This window comes from Oppia nitens, unplaced genomic scaffold, assembly GCF_028296485.1.
Source record: "Oppia nitens isolate AA-2021 unplaced genomic scaffold, nextdenovo-longstitch-racon4-pilon3 scaffold22_pilon_pilon_pilon, whole genome shotgun sequence".
Classification (NCBI taxonomy): Eukaryota; Metazoa; Arthropoda; class Arachnida; order Sarcoptiformes; family Oppiidae; genus Oppia; species Oppia nitens.
In genome coordinates this window covers 1,324,852-1,347,184 of record NW_026533202.1, presented here as the reverse complement: position 1 = coordinate 1,347,184, position 22,333 = coordinate 1,324,852, and the positions used below count along the sequence as shown (strand labels likewise).

Genomic DNA, 22,333 nt, shown 5'->3' with positions numbered 1-22,333 from the left:
TTATATTAATTAATTAATTATAATATTATGTTTATAACATCATACATATATAATCTAACATAAACGCACATATTGTACACCCAATGAATAATTAATTAATTAATTATTGTTTTATTTTTCACATATTTATTATTTTTTATAAAATTTATAAAATGTTTAAATTTTCAATGTAAAAGCACACTAATATTAATTATTAATCATAGATAATAATAACAATTATTTTTTTTTTAAAAAAAGGTAATCAAACAAACAAACAAACAAAAATTAATTTATAAAATGTTTTATTATTATTATTATTTTTGAATTATTTGAATTATTTCAAATCACATTGTATTTTACTTAAACTAAATGTTTATATGATGTTATTTTTTTTAGTTATAAATTATTTTAGTCTAAACATATTTTATCATATATTATACACATATACATAAAAAAATTTAAAATTATAAAAAATATTTATTGAGTATATGTATTTTTTAAAAATTTAAAATATTATATTAATTTAATGTATATGTAATACATGTATAATACATTATAATAAATCTAACAATCATGACAACCAAACAACAACAATAATAACAAAACAAATGTTTTTTTAAAACTATTAATATATTAAAAACAATTTTTTATATCATATAAATACTATAATTTAATTATTTGTTATTTCAAAAATATTTTACAAATTGTACACATAATGTAAAATTCCAATAAATTATTGATAAAAAAAATATTAAAATTAATTATTTTAAAAACAAATTGTTTATTAAAAAAAACCAAATAATATTCAAAAATAATTTTAGTATATACTGTATATTATTTATATATTAATATATATATATATATATATGTATAATGTTGTGACAAAATGTTAACTATTAATAACAATGCAATCAGAGAAATAGTTATGTTAATTATTATTATTTTATAATAATTTTTTTTTGTTGATAAATTAATATCAATGAATATCTAATTTGATTAATTAATTAATTAACAAATTAATTAATTAACATATTTAGTGATTATATTAATTGTTTAGTTGACCCTTACCTTGACTACTACCTGAGCCCATACAATGGCTACTAACCAACTATTATAGTGTTGTTTATATATCTAACCATAAATTTATGTCATTATTATTATTAATAATATTATTACAATATATTATTAATAACTWATAAACATAAAAAATTATTGCTATAATTTTTAATTTTCTACTTAATTATAAATATGATAAATTCTTAAAATATTTGAAATTTTATTATATTATTATTAAAGTTATTATTTTATTAGCTATATTTTCTACATAATTTAATTATTATTATTTTATTTTATAGTCCTATTTATTTATTAATAAAATAATTAAACTGTTTGAAAATTTTGTAAACATTAAAAAAAAATTATATGCACTTAAATATAATTAAAATTAACTGTAATGTAATCAAATGATATTATTATTATTATTATAAACAATATTTATTAAAAATTTTTAGATATAAATCTATATATTTAATAAAAATCTTACCTATTTATTCAGATATCTATTTATAATAATAAAATTAAACTATAAATAATAATTATAATAAAAAATAATATAGATTAAACAAATTATCTCATATTTATAAGATTTTATTAGATAATAAAAATATATATATATTTTAGAAATACTATAAATTATTTATCATAATCACTGATATTATCACTGTTTTATTGTAAACATAGGTGGAAATTATGTAATTAATTATTAGTATTTTACAAATTAGTTTTTCTACTTAATTATATATATACACAGTAATAAATAACATAAATATTTGCAATTTTATGATTTAAAAAACAAAAAAATATATTTTTATTATATGGCATTTTCTACATAATTAAAATTTCAAAAAGTTTTATAGTTTATATTTTTTGAATTAATAAAATAAATAGACTATAATTATATTAAAAATTATTTATTTTTTTCAATTGAAATTATTTTAAAACATAATGTATTTAGAAATTAAATGTTTGATAATATTATAAACAATTTTTTAGATAATTTTTAATATATAAAAATAATTATAAATATTTTCAAAAAAAATAAATAAATAAAACTTAACATATTTCAATTAATTACTATTATTTATTCTAATTGTTAAATTTAACTAGCTTATAATTATTACTACAATACTACTACTACTACTACTACTACTACTACTACTACTACTCAGATATTAATTAAATTTTATTAACAATAGTAATATCAATGTAGTATACAGTAAGTAAAATAATAATATAATATTAAGTACACTAAAAATATTTATTAATATTTATGAATAAAATAAGCTGTCATTGTAGTGACATTTATATTTTTATTCAATGTATTTAATTCAATGTATTTAATTCAATGTATAGAAAAAAATACTATAAATTATTTATGACATTACACTGATATGTTATAATGTTTTATTGCAAACATGTGGAAATAATTTAGTTTTTATTATTATTATTATTATTACTATTACTAATTAATTATTAGTGTAACTTTAATTAATCAATAAACTTTTACTTTCATTATAATTTTGTGTATATTTTTTCTTTTAAAAAAAATTATCATAAACTTTATTATTTTTATTATATATATATATTTTTAATCAGTATTTACTAAAAAATTTTATTTTATAATCTATTTATTTAGTTATTAAAAAAATATATAATTTTTTAATAATCATGTTTTTAATTATACTACTATATTTAATCTACATATTCGGGCACACATTTATTACAATTTATTATATGATAATTAATTGTTTTTTTGTATAATAATTATCATTTATGTTATAATTGATATACTATTTGATTAAATAATAAATATAAGTTATTTGTCTAATTGAAACATTTTTTTAAAAAATAAAAATCAATTAACTCCCACAATATAATATTCATATAATATTTATAGTTAACTTACCCTAATCTAACAATATAATAGGTATATATATATTATTATTATTATTATTATATATATATATATATATGAATATAAATTTAGTTTTATTTTTAAGTTTAAATAGCCTTTTATTGAAAACATATGAAAACTATTTATTATATATCAAATAAAATGTTTTTAAAACTGATATTTATATGATATTTTCAATTATAATTAATTTTTAACTGTAAAACATACTAAGCATGCATTCAAACAATTTTCAAAAAAAACTTGAAAAGTTTTATTTACTGAAATCTATAATGGCTTTTTGAGTCTGTGTGTGTGTGTGTCGCATATTTTTTTGCGAATTTTGAAATTCTGACTTCAGATTCAGTTAGAGGACTACTAATAATGTATTGAAAAGTTTCATTAAAATTTTAATATCTCTTCTGGAACATAGAGAAAATGGCGGCCAAAGATAAAAAAATTTTAGGTAAAATTTTTTAAGTATAGATTTGAATAAAGTATCAAAAACAGGCATAAAAAATATGTATTAAAATTTTAATATCTCTTCTGGAACATAGAGAAAATGGCGGCCAAAGATAAAAAAATTTTAGGTAAAATTTTTTAAGTATAGATTTGAATAAAGTATCAAAAACAGGCATAAAAAATATGTATTAAAATTTTAATATCTCTTCTGGAACATAGAGAAAATGGCGGCCAAAGATAAAAAAATTTTAGGTAAAATTTTTTAAGTATAGATTTGAATAAAGTATCAAAAACAGGCATAAAAAATATGTATTAAAATTTTAATATCTCTTCGGGAACAGAGAAAATGGCGGCCAAAGTAAAAAAATTTAGGTAAAAATTTTTAACGTTTAAAATTGTATAGAGCATAAAAAATAAGATATAATAGATCAAAATTATAATTTTATTTTTTCAAAAAATGGCGGCAAAAAATGATTATAGTTGTTTAGTTTGTTATAGTAAATCATTTGATACCACACATGAGTAGTTGTTTATTTTGTCATACTGAATCATTTTATACCCTACATGACTAAAGTTGAATTTATTTTGTCATACCGAGTCATTTGATACACTATAAAACAATATTTAAATTATGTATATTTGACCAGCTTTTAAATTTTTATATGTTACTATATAGCCGCTATAATTATACAAACTAATGGTTTCAGTGCTATTCAAGTTTTTTTTCTAAAAATGCTTTCTAGCATTCTTAACTGGTTTTTTATAAATTATATATTGATAATTTAATAATAATAATAGTTATTATTTTTAGATACAAAATAATTACATTTTATAAAAAAATTAAATACCATTTCTATTACCGTAAAATCTTAATTATAAGTCGATCTGGTGTATAGGTCGCAGGTAATTTATTGATAAAAAAATAATAATTTTGTTGTATAAGTCGCACCTCATGTATAAGTCGCACAAATTTTTAATAAACTGTAACTCATGTCATATGTAGTCAATTGTTTGTATGCATCAAAAGTGTGTTGAATTGTAGCTATTGTTTGATATCATTAAACAAAATGGTAAGACATTCTTACACAACAGCGAAGAAGTTGGAAGTGATTGCTTTTGCGGAGACGAACGATGACGGGAATAGAGGGGCTGAAAGACATTTCGGTATAAATGAGAAATTAATCAGAGATTGGCGTAAAATTAAACCAATACTTATGGCAATGAATCCAAACAAAAGAAACCGAAGAGGAAAGCAGTGTTTTTGGCCCGAAATCGAGAGAGAAATCAAGACCTGGGTCTTAGATCAAAGAAAACAAGGATTTCGTGTAACATTAGTCAACATTAAGTTAAAGGCCAAAGAGATTGCTATCAATAAGTCGATTACGGGTTTCAAAGCCAGTGACTGCTGGTGTAACAGTTTTATGCGGAGAAACAAGTTATCGGTCAGAGCTGTGTCCAGTATTGGTCAGAAATTACCACAAAATTGGGAGCTAAAAATGGCTGAGTTTATGGCTTATATGAATAACAATAGAGATGGTGTTCAATACCAACACATCGGTAATATGGATGAAGTACCGGTTAGTTTCGATATTATTGGCAATTTCACAGTTGATTCAGTTGGTGCAAAAGAAGTTAAAATAAAATCAACCGGAAACGAGAAAAGCTTTTTCACAGTTGTGTTGTGTGTCACTGCCGATGGCGGAAAATGTGATCCTATGGTAATATTTAAACGTAAAACGATACCCAAAGAAGATTTTCCTAAAGGAATAATAGTGAAAGCAAACCCAAGCGGTTGGATGACTGAAGAAGTATTCATTGAGTGGTTGTCATTAGTTTGGAAACGAAGAAAAAACTCATTTTTTAATAAAAAATCGATTCTTATTTTTGACTCAATGACAGCTCATATCACCGAAAATTCGAAATCGGAGGCTAATATGTTGTCGACTTTGGCGGTCATACCGAAAGGATTAACTAAAATGTTACAGCCATTAGACTTAACTATCAACCGGTCATTCAAATCAAAATTGAGAAAAGAGTGTGAGAAGTGGATGATTGAAGGCTATCATACATTCACTAAAAGTGGTTCAATGAGAAGAGCTTCTTATTGTGAGATCTGTCGTTGGATTAAGAAGTGTTGGGACGAAGTGTCTGTTGATTGTATCAAAAATGGTTTCAAAAAGGCCGGTATTTGTGATTACAATCAAGACGTTACTCAAGAGGTGACAGACATCGAATCTGATGACAATACTAATGAAAGAGTTTCAAATGAATTGGATTTTTTGAATGCATTCAATACTGACTCTGATTCTGATTTTGAAGGATTTTAGTCATAAAAAATTGATTAAATAAATAGAAATTAATTTTGATTTTTTTATATATAAGTCGCACCTCATGTATAAGTCGCAGGTCTATATTTTTAACCTAGATCACTTTTTTTGTTGTATAAGTCGCGACTTATACAATAGATTTTACGGTACCATTTTTAAAAAAAAAATTAAAACTCATTTTATTATTATACCTATACATTATTGTCAATTAATATACCTGTATATAATACAGGTATATAATGATTATTATTTGTTATACCACTACTACAAGTATAACTAATTTAGCGGTAATATTGTATTTAAATTTTATTTATTATATCTGTATTATACATGTATTTAGTTGTTTAATAATAAATATTTATAACCTTTTTTTTTAGACTACTACCTGAGCCCAGACAATGGCACCTTGAATTAAATTATTAGTTTTTGTTTATACAGTATTAGTAATATATATATATATATATATACTTAATATAATTTTTAAATATTATTATTATTATTAGAGTATTGCAGTATATACTGCAAAATTATTTACAAACAAAATTAATTAATTAATTATAATTTTAAAAATTCATTTTTCTACTTAATTATATACACACAGTAATAAATAACATAAATATTTGCAATTTTATTATTTAGAGAAAAAAAATATTTTTATTATATGACATTTTTCACATAATTTAAATTTCAAAAAGTTTTATAGTCATAGTTATTAATTAATAAAATAAATAGACTATTAATTATATTTAAAAATTAGAAATTAATTTTTCGATAATATTAAAAACAATTATTAGTTAAAATTTTTAATAAATAAAAATTAACATATTTCAATTAATTATTGTTATTTATTTAAATTTTTTTTTAATTTAGCTAGCTTATAATTATTACCATAATACTACTACCTCATATATTTATTAAATTTTATTCAATCAATAGTACAATATCAATGTAGCATACAGTAAGTAATATAATAATAATAATAATAATAATAATATAATTATAATATTAATTACCCTAAAAAAAATATTTATTAATATTTATGAATAAAATAACTGTCATTGTAGTGACATTTACAGTATTTTTTTTCTCAATGTATTTAATTCAATGTATAGAAAAAAATACTATAAATTATTTATCTCAATCACTGCTATCAAAATGTTTTATTGCAAACATGTGAAAATAATTTAATTTTTTATTATTATTATTATTATTATTATTATTATTACTACTACTAATTAATTAATTAATTATTAGTCTAACTATAATTAATCAATAAACTGGTTACTTTTAATTATATATAATTTTGTGTATAAATTATATTTTGTTTACTATTCAAAAAAAAAAATTTCTATTAAAAAAAATTATCATAAATTATTTTTATAAATTTTTTTTATTAATATTTTTTGTTGTTGTTATCAGTATTTACTTAAAACATTTCATTTTTTGTAATCTATTTATTTTTAGGTTATTAACAAAATTAGCAATTTTTTTTTAATAATTTTTTTGTTTTTATAATCATGTTTATTTAATATTATGTCTAACATTTTTTTGTGTAAATAATTATTAATGTTAATAACAGTTAGTGCAATTAAATTATAAGTTTATTACAAGTTTAATAATCTATGCTATTATACTATATATATATATATATACTGTACTTATTATATAATATATACATCACATTGCAATTATATATACTTATTATATAATATATATTAAATATTATTATTATTACTATTATTATTATTATACAAAATTACATTATCTAACATTGTCTTAATCTAATAATATTTTATTAAAATATTTAACACCTCCCGGTTATTGAAAAATTGTTTCCCAGATATTAATAATTCATATATACTGTATATATATAATGTATATTTATTTATATTTTATTTAAGCTACCCTCCCTCACTCCCTTTCCCCCCCAACAACAGTGCAGCTAAATTTAGATTTTATTATTATTATTATTATTATATATTTTATTTGTTTGTTAATTACTTTGGATTAAAATAATTATTAGATATCCCAGGTATACCACCTATAATTTGTATTGAATATAATTGTAGAAATAAATACAATTGCAAAATTGTTCTAGGTAAATTAATAATTACTGTACAATAATACTATTCAGTAAATTAAATTTATATATTTAATATAATTAATTTTTTTTAAATAAAATAAATATACTGTACTGTAATTATCATTGCAATTACATTCAGACAAACATATTATTGTGATTTAATTTTGTATATTATTTGAAAAAAAAATAAAATTTATAACTCATATAAAATTATTTTATTTATAAAAATTTATATATTGTATAATTTAAATATTATAACATTATATTTGCAAACTTGTGTGAAAATAATTTATTAACATTTATTATATTTTTATAATACATGAATAATATTATTAGTAATAGTAATAATAATAATAATAGTATTAATAATACTGTTTACAGAAACATTTAATGAAAATATCAGTAAATAACTAATAAATTATAAATTCATATTAAATATAAATCTTTTTTTTTTAAAAATAATAATTAAAATTAAAAAATAGTAGAATTATTATTATTATTATTATTATCATAAATTACTTTTAAACTTATTATTAGTACTGAATTTTATTAAAAACAATTTATTATATAGTATTTTAAATATTTTGTTGCAATTTTTATTTTATTTTTATTTTATCATACATTGAATAATAAATCAGTGATAAATAGTTGGCATTAAATTGTTGTTTGACATTTGTGTACTACATGTTTGATAAAAATAAAAAACTAACTAACATTATGTTAACATAATTACTATTACAATACAATTACATGTTTTTTTATATTAAAAAAATGTAATGTTTGCAAAAAAAAACATTTATAATTTTTTATGTAATATTATATATATATATTAAATATTGTGTGCTCAACACGTGAACAGATAACAAATATACAGTTTATATATATTGATATATATATACAGGGTTAGGCATATAAGGCGCAAAAATATAAAAATTCATTATAAAAAAACTACATGAATTAAAAATCTGAAATAAATTTTATAATGTGAGAAAAAGACTAAAGTTTTGGTTAAAAATAATTTTAAAAATTAATAAAATAATATAAAGTACAAATTTATATTTTTAAAGATATGCATATTTTCATCTATATATTAAATAATGAAAATATCAAATTTTCAATATTTTTTCAATAAAATCTTAATTTCTCAGACCTAATTTAATAATATAAATTTTTAAAATTTTAAAAAATTCATTAAATTATTGTAAACTTACATTTTACATTATTCATGGTTTTATATGTTTTTAAGTTTCATAAAAATCTAATTTTTATTTATTTTATTAAAAATCACTTTTATAAACATATGACATTAAATATAATTTAAATAGATTATTTTTCAAATTTTAAAACACAAATTAATAAACTTGTGTTATTTGTGAAAATGGTTTTTTTATTATTTAAATTTATTTTATCTTTATATTATTTTTTTAATAATTATTATTTAAAATATTATTTAGAATACTAAAAAGAATTTTTTTTGAAATTTTCATTTAATTTGCTAGTCAAATATTTGATTTAAACTAATATTTATTTTAAATTTAATTCCTATTTTCTATAACTTTAAAATATTTTTAATTAGTCCAAAGTTTTAATTTATGTTCTTTTAATTGTATTGAATAATATTCAATCGAAAATTAAATATTTATAATCGTAAAAATAAAAATAGAGTAGTTTTTAAAATTTTAAATTTTTTTATCCGTTATAAATCTTCATATTTTTTTAAAAAATTATAATTAATTAAAATTAACTTAATTAGTAAAATTTGACTTGTGCTTGCTGTAATTCAACATAAACTTAAGTTGATTTTTGTTAAAGATTTACATGATAATCTTAGTTTTACTAATATTGTAGTCAGTTTTTCCACAGAGGGTATATTAAAATAAAAACACTATCATAAAAATTTTAAATTATTTTTATAAAAATATATACATAATTGATAAAAATAAATATGAAAATGACAGAGATATAGCGTTATTCTATTTTGCGGCATATATGCCTAACTCTGTATGTAATTATTAAAAAAATATTGTAATAATTATTATCATTTGTACTCAAGCTAGCATTGCCAAATAATATTTATTTGCCAAAAAAATACATATAAATATATAAATTTTATAACTATCGCAATAATTTCAAAAAAAAAATATTATACTGTATATAATGTATAATAATTTAAGTACAGTTTTTTAAATATACAGTAAAATACTACCTGTGCTTTCAATTAGGTCTATCAAATGTCTATCTATACCGTACATACCATACCCACTATGAGTACAAACCCACTAAAATTTATTACTCTCTTTCTCTCTTATTGGATATCAAATGGGGTATGAATTTTATACTATACTGTATATATATATTTATATATAATATAAAATTTATATTGCATTTTATGAGTTATTTTCCATCCCATTTAAATAAACATTATTTGATAAAAATAAACATTTGTATTATATTTTATTGTTGTAAATGTTGTAATCAAACATTTATTAATAATTGATAATAATAATAATAATTAAATATTTATATAAAAAAAAGTTATTAACTTTTTAACTTATAATAGGTACATATTTTGCAGTTAACATTTTTTAATAAAAAAAATTTAATTAATTAATTATAATGCATATCAATGTGAGATAACAAATTAATAGTTAAATATATAAATTTATATATAAAAAAAAGTCTACATATCTATGAAGTAATATATGATAATAATATTTTTTATTATATTATATCATATCTCTCTCTCTCTCTCTCTCTCTCTCTCTCTCTCTCTCTCTCTCTCTCTCTCTCTCTCTCTCTCTCTCTCTCTCTCTCTAACTCTATAACTATTGTCAATGATTACTATCACTGCTTAAAAAAACAATCATAAATATTTTAAATGCTAAAAACATCACATACTAAAGTTACATACAGTATATTATTAACATATAATTTACTGTATATATCAACTATATATATATATACAGTATATAAATTTTATTGTTGCGATAAAAAATATTTTAATACTCATTAATATATTAAACTGTACTGTACAACAACAACAAAAATTAAAGGGTATATAAATACAGTAATAACACAACGTTTTCACAATTCAATTGTAATATTCAATAATATTATTTGATATAATTCAAGTGTTAAAAAGTTTTTTATATCTCAATTTTGACATCAAATATATGATATATATATGATATATATATATAGTGTAAAACAAACTCAACATATTTTATGTTTTATTGTTTGCACTAAAAATCTTAACATTGATTTCTAAAAGTGATATACTGTTTGTATACTGTATTTTGTTTTAATTTTATTTATTTAGTACAGTATATTAGCAATGAAACACTTGTCTGAATAAAAAAAAATATATATTTATATATTAATAAGTTATTATCAGTTATTATCATATTATTCACAATTGCATTGTTGGCATTATTTTATTGAAAAAAAATAAAATAAATGTCACATTAATAATCATATATATATATTTATAACTATAACTATATATTTTTTTTATTTAATATAAAATTTAGTTCAATTTATAGTACAATTTAGTGTACTATTGTACTACAATATAGACATATATTTGATATTAAATATCCTAATTATTTTGTTGTCGTTATAATAATAATAATTATTTATTAATAATAATAATAATAATAATAATATCCTAATTAAAATCGAAAACTATTTTAATAACCATATATATATATAGATATTTTTTTAAAAAATATTTATATTATCATTCAATCTATAAAAATATAATAATAATAATTATTATTATTATAAATTTTTTTGTGTCATAAATAACTCCATATATTGATTGATTAATTAAATAATACTTTTAAAAAAAAAAAAAATTTTGACATAAATTTTTATGGTGTGATTTATAAATACTATAATATATACTACGACTACATTAATAATTATTAATAATTTACACATAAAAGTCAATATTACTAATAATAATAATAATAATACTTATCATTGAAGAAAAAATATTTTATTTTATTTAAAAAAAAAAGTTATGTTTCATTCAAACCGTATATTCAGTCAATCCCTGCAAAATGCTTACAATAATAATCGCATTGAAGAAATGCTATCAAAAATCTATCTAAAATCGGCGATAACTCAGCCGGAATTGGCTACCGGTGCCGGCAATTGTCTAACCTATGGGCTATGTTCGGTACAGGGCTGGCGCCGCTATCAAGAGGACGCCCATGTGGCCGCCCTGGACTTTGACGATCAATGGTCACTGTTTGCCGTATTTGACGGTCACAATGGTCCCGAAGTGGCTCTACTGGCCCGACAACGGTTGCCCCAAATGCTTAGAGACAACAAATGTTTTATCGCCGGCGAAATCGATCGGTCACTCGAACAGGTATTCATGGCCTTCGATGCCCTACTGTTGACCCGTACCGCCCATAACCAGCTGTTTGAACTGAGACGGTCGGCGCTGGGCAACGAAAATATGTCGCCCAACGACAAACCGGGCGTAAGTAGCGGCTGTACAGCACTGGTAGTGCTGATCAATCGGGAAACCGATACCGTATACGTGGCCAACATTGGCGATTCCAGATGTGTACTGTCGCGTAGCGGTAAAGTTACGCCAATGTCGACCGATCATAAACCCGAGGATCGACCGGAACGCAAGCGTATAGAGCGGGCCGGCGGACACATTATCGACGGCCGTATCAATGGCGGTCTCAACCTATCCCGTGCTTTCGGCGATCATCAATACAAACGTAATCGCCTGCTGCTGGCCGAAGAACAAATGGTCACATCGTGGCCAGAGATCAAAGTCAAACAATTCAAACCAAAATCGGGCGACTTTCTGGTCATTGCCTGCGACGGTATCTGGAATACACTATCGACCAATAAGGTGGCCAAATTTGTCGACAAACGTCTGAAATCGGGTCGCCACCAATTAACCGATATATGCCAACAATTAACCTACCGATGTATGTCACCAGTGCTACCGATTCACGGTATTGGCGGCGATAATATGACCTGTATTATTGTCAGATTTGATGGACAGCCATCATCATCACCGTCACCATCAGTATCGTTATCATTGTCATCAATGGACAGGTAGATGTAGTCTCAGTAGTAGATTGGAGGTGTGGCAGTTAGTTTTTTTTATGGCTACCCATAACTGATACCCAACTGTATATTTGTAACCTAACTGTACTGTATATTTATTTTTTATAGCTAACACACAAAACTCGTAAAAAAAACTAATTTATTTTTTAACTTTTTTAAAAAGTGTCCTTAAAACTGATTAAAACTAAATTTCATTTTATCATTTTATTTATGATAATAATAATATTGTAAATTATATATACATATTGTACTGTAGTATAAGCCATGTGTTGTCCATATGATATCACATTTAATTTTATTTTTTAACTTATCATTGAAATTGTAAAATAATTTATTAATTTGTGTATATATATTTTTTATGATAATAATAATAATTATCATTTTATCAAACAAAAATTATTGTACTGTATTTATCATATGCAATCAAATTGAAATAATAAATATTTTTGTTGTTTTTTATATAAATTAAATATTTTGATAAATTTTATAGTAATAAAAAGTTACAAAAAAAATGATAATATAAGTAATGAAATTTATTATTTTTTGTGTAATTAATTAGCCATTAAACTACTTGATAGCTATCAATCGGTTAGTTAATTAGTCTATCATAGAGGCCGTGCCCCCCATCCCATACCCCCATTATCTCACTAATAATATCTAACATTATAAAACTCGGCGCCGTTAGCTTTAGACGACTGTTCATTATAATCACTAACATTATTATTACTAGTATTAGTAGTAGTAATGCTATTATCGTCGCCAATAATATCTTGTTTGCTGATCCGGACAAACCGTTTGACCATATATTTGGCCAATCGTTTGCCAAAATACGGGTCCCGATGCATACCAATCAGTGCATCGCAAATTTCATCCCGGAGCTTCTGGGGCATCAAATTGTTGACAACTATCGGATAGGGTGCCAATGGACCAACTGATACCAATACCAACAGTTCGGGCTTAAGTTGCGGGTTTCGGTCGAGAAATATTTGCAAACAATTACTATCGACGGCCGTAGCGTCCGACTGGCCATTCAATATCATATGTATTGATTGTAGATCCGACCCGGACTGTTGTTGGTGTCCGAAAAAGTGGCCATTTACGCCCAATTTTTTCAGTTCATTAACTGTTAGCAGATGGGCAGCGGTCGGTTGGTTAACATTGTAGGTCCAGCGGCAGCCGCGGAGGTCACCGAAACAGCTGACGCGCGGCCTAAACAACAACAACACATATTAATCCTATTATTAGTCCATTTCAATAAAATAGGCTTAACTTAAAAATTTTAATACAGTTATTAATATTATATCTACAGTTATTTTGCACCGTTATCTCTCTCTCTCTCTCTCTCTCTCTCTCTCTCTCTCTATCGATAGTTTTTTTTAACATACCTGAGCGATTTATGTATAACCACGTCATAATAGTATCCGGGTGTATTAATGTTGCCATCATCGTTACCATTGCCGTCATCGGGACTGCGCTGCAATTTTGGATGACTGTGCACTGTGGCTACCGGCAACAGTGCTACCTGTCCCGTACGTAACAGATTCAGATGATTTGCGTCACTAATCCAGGCTATTTAATGTATTAAACAACTTATTTACTGTGTATTTAGTATGTATAGTTATATACTGTAGTTATTATTCAATAATAATAATTTTTGCGAAACAGTCAGATATAATCCCTGCACTTGTAGTTGTTTTTTTTAATATCTAACATTCCTCCGCCCTTCCCCTCTCTAAGAAACTACAGTTACTGTACAGTGTATATATATATATATATATATATATATATATATATATATATATATATATATATATATGTATGTGTATATATGTATGTATGTGTATATATGTGTATATATGTGTATATATGTGTATATATGTGTATATATGTGTATATATGTGTATATATGTGTATATATGTGTATATATGTGTATATATGTGTATATATGTGTATATATGTGTATATATGTGTATATATGTGTATATATGTGTATATATGTGTATATATGTGTATATATGTATGTATGTGTATGTATGTGTATATATGTGTATATATGTATGTATGTGTATGTATGTGTATATATGTGTATATATGTATGTATGTGTATATATGTATGTATGTGTATGTATGTGTATATATGTGTATATATGTATGTATGTGTATGTATGTGTATATATGTGTATATATGTATGTATGTGTATATACCGTATGTATGTGTTTTCTGACACATGTATTATGTAATTAATATATTAATCAATTAAATTTCAAACCCATATCGATCTCGTTGTTGGCAAATATCTTATTTAAATTATCGACATTTGATTCGTACCGCAAACTGGTATCAATATAACCAATCTTTAGCTTCAAATACTCCAATATTATCTGAAAATTTTTTTAGTAATAATAATAATAATTTTAATTTTATTAAATATTATGTAATAAAAAATAATTTAATATAATATGTTATAATAATAATAAAATATGTAAAATTATTTTGTATTAATTAGAAATAAAATTTTTTGTTTTATTAGTTTATTATGTTTTTTTGGTTGGGGGGGTTAGTGTATTAGTTTTAATATTATTATTAAATAAGTGTTTTTACCTCAAAATAGCCGACCGGTATAGTGGGCGCCAGTATTCAATAATAATAATTTTTGCGAAACAGTCAGATATAATCCCTGCACTTGTAGTTGTTTTTTTTAATATCTAACATTCCTCCGCCCTTCCCCTCTCTAAGAAACTACAGTTACTGTACAGTGTATATATATATATATATATATATATATATATATATATATATATATATATATATGTATGTGTATATATGTATGTATGTGTATATATGTGTATATATGTGTATATATGTGTATATATGTGTATATATGTGTATATATGTGTATATATGTGTATATATGTGTATATATGTGTATATATGTGTATATATGTGTATATATGTGTATATATGTGTATATATGTGTATATATGTATGTATGTGTATATATGTATGTATGTGTATGTATGTGTATATATGTGTATATATGTATGTATGTGTATGTATGTGTATATATGTGTATATATGTATGTATGTGTATATATGTATGTATGTGTATGTATGTGTATATATGTGTATATATGTATGTATGTGTATGTATGTGTATATATGTGTATATATGTATGTATGTGTATATACCGTATGTATGTGTTTTCTGACACATGTATTATGTAATTAATATATTAATCAATTAAATTTCAAACCCATATCGATCTCGTTGTTGGCAAATATCTTATTTAAATTATCGACATTTGATTCGTACCGCAAACTGGTATCAATATAACCAATCTTTAGCTTCAAATACTCCAATATTATCTGAAAATTTTTTTAGTAATAATAATAATAATTTTAATTTTATTAAATATTATGTAATAAAAAATAATTTAATATAATATGTTATAATAATAATAAAATATGTAAAATTATTTTGTATTAATTAGAAATAAAATTTTTTGTTTTATTAGTTTATTATGTTTTTTTGGTTGGGGGGGTTAGTGTATTAGTTTTAATATTATTATTAAATAAGTGTTTTTACCTCAAAATAGCCGACCGGTATAGTGGGCGCCAAATAGGTGGCCGCTCTCAGTCTAATAGTCGTGTCCACCGATTTTTTGGTGGCCAACCCGTTAGCGATACCATTAATACAGCTGTTATTGATGTTATTATTATCATTATTACAACAATTATTAATGCCATTAGATTTACTCATTTTTATATGAAAATTAATTAATTAATTAATTAATACATAATACCCAATAACATTATGACTATAAATTTTTAATTAAAAAAAAATATTAATGCACTTTAACTTTATTATAAATATATCATATCTATATATATAGTTTATTATTTAGTCAGTTATATCAATATTATTTACAATATAACAACTTTTGTTTTTTATTTAAATTATTAATTTATGCATTAAAAGTCAAAGTTTTATATTAAATTTCATTATTTGATAAATATTTTTGTCAAATATATATATATATATATAAAAAACTTGTTTTTCAGGAATATTCTAAAGTCTAGACATTTTTTATTAAAATGTTGTTTATTTTAATATTTATACAAAAAAAATAAAAAATAAAAATAAAATTTCATTTAGTAATAATATTATTTATATATATTTTTTAATAAATGGTCTATTAATTAAAGTTATAGACAGAGACACACATTTATAATGTAGATCGGTATACATAATACTATACAGTAATGTATTAAATAATTGCCAGATAAACACATATATTTAATTTAAAATAACATTTTTATTAGTAATACTATTAATGTTATTAATGTTTATTATTTAAGTATATATAAAATATTTATAGTAAAAATAAACAACCAAAATTTTCCACACAAATAATAATAAACTTTTATTTTTATTTTTATAAATATAATTTTGTTGAATATCTGTATGTTTCTGATAAAACATTTATTTTTACTCTCTCTCTCTCTCTCTCTCTCTCTCTAAATTTATTTGATTGACCACAACTAGCAATAGATTAAATTAAATTTATTTCCTTATTTACTATCTATTTATAGTAACTAATAATAAAATTATATTATATTAAGTCACTGTATATGTATTATACAGTACTAAATATTTAGTTATTATAAATTAGTATTCAATTTTTTTTTATTTTATTAATATTTTACTGTACTAAATGTGATAAAAAAAATTATAATAAAATTATATATTAAATATTATACTGTATATATTTTGTAAAAACAATTTTTTAAAAATTTAATTTATTCATATTGTTTGTGTATGTGTTTGTATTGTCACATATTTTTCAAAAATAATAATTTTATATTACCTGTTATTATTTTTATTATTTATTTAATATATTTATAATAACAAGTGTTAAGCTTAAGTAAATATTATTGAAAATAATTTTTATTTTAAAATATCTAAACAATAAAATTAATGCTAATTTTCATAAATAATAATAATAATTTAATAAATATGTCATATCAACTGTATTTATTAACATAAAAATATTTAACTACAATTTTTTTTAATATCATCAATAAATTTTATTTAATTTATTTACAATATAGTACTTAAATTTTAAAAAATCTAAACAAAAATTATTTATATATATAATATTATTACAACTTGAATATGAACATGATTAAAATAATAATTATCATCTAGCTAATATTTAATTTTTAATTACATAATATGACAAATATTTTAAATTGTATAAAATTAACAAATTGTTTAAATTTTGCTAAAATCTGATAAAAAATTATAATTTTTATAATGATAAATACTTTTAATTAAAAAATATAAATTACAAAATAAAATAAAAAAATATTACCGAGATACTTTGATTAAATCAATTTATTATTTAATATAATATACAAAACGAAAAAAATTAATATTATTAATATATAGTTATTAAAATTAACAATTTATAAGAATTTTTAAATTAATTTTTAAAAAAAAACATTATGATTAGATTATCTTGGTAAATTATATTGTATAATTATAATTATTGGACTTATATAACAGAAAAAAATTTTCTCAATAATATATGTAAATTTATAGTAAAAATTATTAAAATATAAAAAAAAATTAATATCACAAAAATTAATTGGTATGTAATTTCATAACAAAAAAAAACAACAAAAATATTTAAATAATTAAATCACAATTTTTTGAATTTCATATTACAATATTAAATAACATATATAATAATCATCAATCAATTAATCAATTAATAACAAAATTAACATAACTTATATATATATATAAATAATTATTTAATAAACATAAATATGTAATAAATAATATTATAGATAGATAGATAAATTAGATATATTAAGTATAAATAAATAAGATATAAATTAGTGAAATCAAAAAATTATTGGTATATATATTGATAATATTTACTAATAATAATAATAATAATATTATTATTATTAGATAATATAAATTTTTTGAATATATTTCAATGGGTAAATTAAAAGTAAAAAAAAATAATAATAATGTTAATATTAAATAAATAACAAAATTTATGATTATTAATTAGGTAATTAATTAAATTAATAAAAAATTAAATAAAGTGTTAATTTATACAAAACAAACAAAATAGTTGATTAGTGTAAACTTGGTTAACCACTCATACCCCCCTCCACCCAATCATTAGCTGTGCCCCATTAAGCAGTAAGGGGGATGGGGTGCCCCCACCCTATTATTATTAGTTACTGTACAAAAAATGATTAGTTTATGTATGAGTGTGTGTGAGAGGGGACTCAAAAAAAACTAATTGATTTTTTTTGGTATTAATTATAATAATTAATAACAATTTCTAATGACTTTATGTTTTGTTTTGTTTTAATTTAATCACTATTTTTTGTTTTAAAAATTTTAAAAAAAACTCATGTCTTTGTTGTAGACGTTGTCTCGTTTTTCTTCAATAATCTCTCTTTGAGTCCACCGGTAGTTATCCTTCTCTTAGTCTTCTGTTGTTCCAGTCGTTTGTTTTCAGTAATCTCTTTGATCTTTTGCTTTGACTTTTCAATGCTGTTGTTGTAGTCATTGTCGTCGTTGTCATCGATGGATATGAAGACAATAACAAACAAACAAACAAATTATCAATCAATTCACAGATTTAATAAAATTAGTTTTGAAAAACTAATTAAAAAACTAAAACAAACTTTTGTTTAATTGTTCGCTGAATCTCACGTTTGAATATATCCTTAAAATCGCGACAAAATGGCATCCAATGGGCGAAAAACTCTTTCGGCCACTCGTTCTGTGATTTACTCTTTGGTTTGTATAGGAAGAAGTCCATAGTGTCCGGGAAACTAATAAAACAAAACAATAATAACCGATAATTATCTTCAACAACAACAACTACGACAACAACATTGAAACATACATTTTGTTGCATTCGTCGCAATTGTCGCGAAGCTCTTTGATATGACTGTTGGCCGACTCGAGGAACGATCGCATACGCGACTGAAACGGTTCCAAGTGTTGACTATCGGCCGACGATTTCAATACTTTATCCACTCGTCGTTCGCAGCCAATCATCTCCGACTCCAGCGACTTGATGTCGGCAGCGATATCTTCGAAGACAATCAGCGAAGCTCGTTCCAGATCGGATGGTTCGGGTAACGGAAATCGGATCTCGTCGATGGACAGTATGTCCGGATAGGTTTGGCCAATATATTTGCGTACAACAAACTCCAATAGACTGACGGCATTGTTTTTGCCCTTAACGTCCCGTAATTTGGGCAATATTTCCAGCCCGAACCCGTCCGCTTGTCCCCGATCACGGTTACCGCCGTTCATATAGTTGCCTAAAGTCAGTATTATAGCGAAAATCTCTTTGATGGACGCCATCGTAGTCAACGATTCGCAGAGTATCTTAAATGTGTTCAAACGGCTCTCGATGGTCGACAAATGATCGGCGAACTTAATCTCGTAGACAATAGCCTGGACTCTGTCGGCAAAAGCGTGTATTTGTGACAAACTATAGAGAAATTCTTCGGCTTTGGCCAACTGAATGTCGGGTTTTGTTTTCAAATGTTTGTCAATCAATTCCAGTTCCTCTTTGGTGGCCATAACTTCGAAAATCTGTTCCAACGTTTCCGAATCGATTACCGAATTGTCGAAATTGTAGACCGAATTTTCGATGTCTTCGATATTCAAGTGCAACGATCGGACCAGAATGCCGACATTGTGGGCCCGTTTCGAGTCGATAATATTGGCGGCAACTTTGGCTTTCGGTTTTTTTGCCGCCGAATCGCCTTCTTTAGCCGATCCGTCCTTTGATTTTGACTTCTTTTCGATTACTTGACGGGAGAATAGGTCGACAAATTCGTCGTCAATGAAATGCTTGGATTCGTCGATGTTGTCCCACAAGTATTTCGGTTTCGGCGGCCGACTATGACTTTGCGAATCATCCGAATCGACATTACTGTCGGCTGAATCATCGGGACTGGTAATCGGCGAAGCAATTGGTGTATTGTTGTTGACTGGAGTTACGATAGTAGTAGTAGTAGTAGTGACTGGATTTGTGACCGGAATTTGTATGCGACTCCAGAATAGCGGTCGCATCGGTGCCGCCGGGTTTACCGGATCTTTGCGAGCCTGTGAGTAGATTTGACTCCAGCCGCCAACAGGCGGCGCCGGCATTGCCATCGGACCAGATGAGTGTGACGAAGGAAAAGGTGGCGGCGGTAGTGGACCACCGAATGGTGGAGGCGGTGGCGGTGGACCAAAACCTTTAGCACCGGGCAATGGTGGCGGCGGTGGTGGTCCGCTACCTGGTAATGGTGGAGGAGGTGGCGGTCCCGACATCAGACCGGGAAGTGGTGGTGGAGGCGGTATTCCCGCTCCGGGAAGTGGTGGTGGAGGCGGTATACCCGATCCGGGAAGTGGTGGCGGCGGCGGAATACCAGACATCATACCTGGCATTGGAGGTGGTGGCGGAATGCCTGCTGCTTGACCAGGAAGTGGCGGTGGAGGCGGTATTCCCGCTCCGGGAAGCGGTGGCGGCGGAGGAATATTACCAGCGCCTGGAAGTGGTGGTGGTGGAGGTATTGATGTTTGACTTAGCGATGTAGGATGCGGTGCAACTGTCATCCCTGGTAAGGGTGGCGGCGGTGGTGGTCGAGGAGGTGACTGTAATGTGACCGAAGAAGAACAATCTTTAGCATCTGACTGTTCTAACTGTGCCGTCGCTTCTGTAAGTGAACCGCCATCACAACCACCACCGCCGTCGCCCGTGTCGTCAAGTTTATCGGGAGCTGCCATTAGTTTTTGTTGTTCTTGTCCTCCGTCGGTAGTATTGGTGGACGTCGTCGTCGGTGTCATCGATTGGTAGATACGAAGGACAGCGTAGACGACAATCGGTACCGATATATAAGTAAATAGTTTGTCGAGTATTAGACCAACTGGTGATGGATGACAACAACAAACAGTTGGTGATTATCATCAGTAAACCCATTCATAAGTGTGTGGAAAGGTATGGTATGGGTATCGGGTATGGTATCGGGTATCGGAGGTCACAGAATCGGGTAACTGATAGGTAGGGGAGGTAGTGATTGACCGACACTTTTACACTATTGATTGAATCGGATAATACATGCATTCATTCAATGGATTTTTATTTTTTGATAACAAAAAAACTAAAAAAACAAAATTTAAACAAAAAATTAAATAAAATATTCAAATAAAAATAATTATTTAAAATAATAATAATAATAATTATAAATTAAGCGATTAAATGATATGATAATTAAAATATATATTTTTAACACAAAAATATTATAAATCATATTTAATTTTTTTTAATAAAAAAATTGTAATTACTTTTGATAACTTAGTTTAGTTTTATGGGTGTCTTCAATAAAAATTTAA

The 22,333-nt window shown here is 24.1% G+C and overlaps 3 protein-coding genes across 3 annotated transcripts; 1 reads left to right on the top strand and 2 right to left on the bottom strand.

Moving 5' to 3' along the window:
* The first annotated feature begins 11,818 nt into the window (after window positions 1-11,818).
* LOC128953538 (probable protein phosphatase CG10417) lies at window positions 11,819-13,042 on the top strand. Its single transcript, XM_054299026.1, has one exon. It carries the CDS (start codon window positions 11,826-11,828, stop codon window positions 12,891-12,893), a length of 1,068 nt encoding a protein of 355 aa, XP_054155001.1. The 5' UTR covers window positions 11,819-11,825; the 3' UTR covers window positions 12,894-13,042.
* Window positions 13,043-13,525: 483 nt separating this feature from the next.
* On the bottom strand, window positions 13,526-16,663 carry LOC128953491 (uncharacterized). The gene is made up of 6 exons (XM_054298973.1): window positions 16,490-16,663; window positions 16,158-16,269; window positions 15,566-15,585; window positions 15,173-15,284; window positions 14,287-14,470; window positions 13,526-14,110 (listed from the first exon to the last, which is right to left on the bottom strand). Exons 1-6 carry the CDS (start codon window positions 16,661-16,663, stop codon window positions 13,549-13,551), a joined length of 1,164 nt encoding a protein of 387 aa, XP_054154948.1. The 3' UTR covers window positions 13,526-13,548.
* Window positions 16,664-18,978: 2,315 nt separating this feature from the next.
* On the bottom strand, window positions 18,979-22,333 carry LOC128953574 (formin-2-like). Its single transcript, XM_054299065.1, has 4 exons — window positions 22,286-22,333; window positions 19,845-22,101; window positions 19,621-19,770; window positions 18,979-19,486 (listed from the first exon to the last, which is right to left on the bottom strand). The coding sequence occupies exons 2-4, from the start codon at window positions 21,785-21,787 to the stop codon at window positions 19,342-19,344; spliced, it is 2,238 nt and encodes a 745-aa protein (XP_054155040.1). The 5' UTR covers window positions 21,788-22,101; window positions 22,286-22,333; the 3' UTR covers window positions 18,979-19,341.

Coding starts and splice junctions, on each gene's coding strand:
- LOC128953538 (XM_054299026.1), top strand. CDS start 11,826: ATGTTTCATTCAAACCGTATATTCAGTCAATCCCTGCAAAATGCTTAC.
- LOC128953491 (XM_054298973.1), bottom strand. CDS start 16,663: ATGAGTAAATCTAATGGCATTAATAATTGTTGTAATAATGATAATAAT. Junction 15,285..15,565: donor TGCAGGGATTATATCTGACT/GTTTCGCAAAAA, acceptor AAAAATTTTCAG/ATAATATTGGAGTATTTGAA. Junction 14,111..14,286: donor GTTATACATAAATCGCTCAG/GTATGTTAAAAA, acceptor GTTGTTGTTTAG/GCCGCGCGTCAGCTGTTTCG.
- LOC128953574 (XM_054299065.1), bottom strand. CDS start 21,787: ATGACACCGACGACGACGTCCACCAATACTACCGACGGAGGACAAGAA. Junction 19,771..19,844: donor TGCGACGAATGCAACAAAAT/GTATGTTTCAAT, acceptor TTGTTTTATTAG/TTTCCCGGACACTATGGACT. Junction 19,487..19,620: donor CAGCGAACAATTAAACAAAA/GTTTGTTTTAGT, acceptor CTACAACAACAG/CATTGAAAAGTCAAAGCAAA.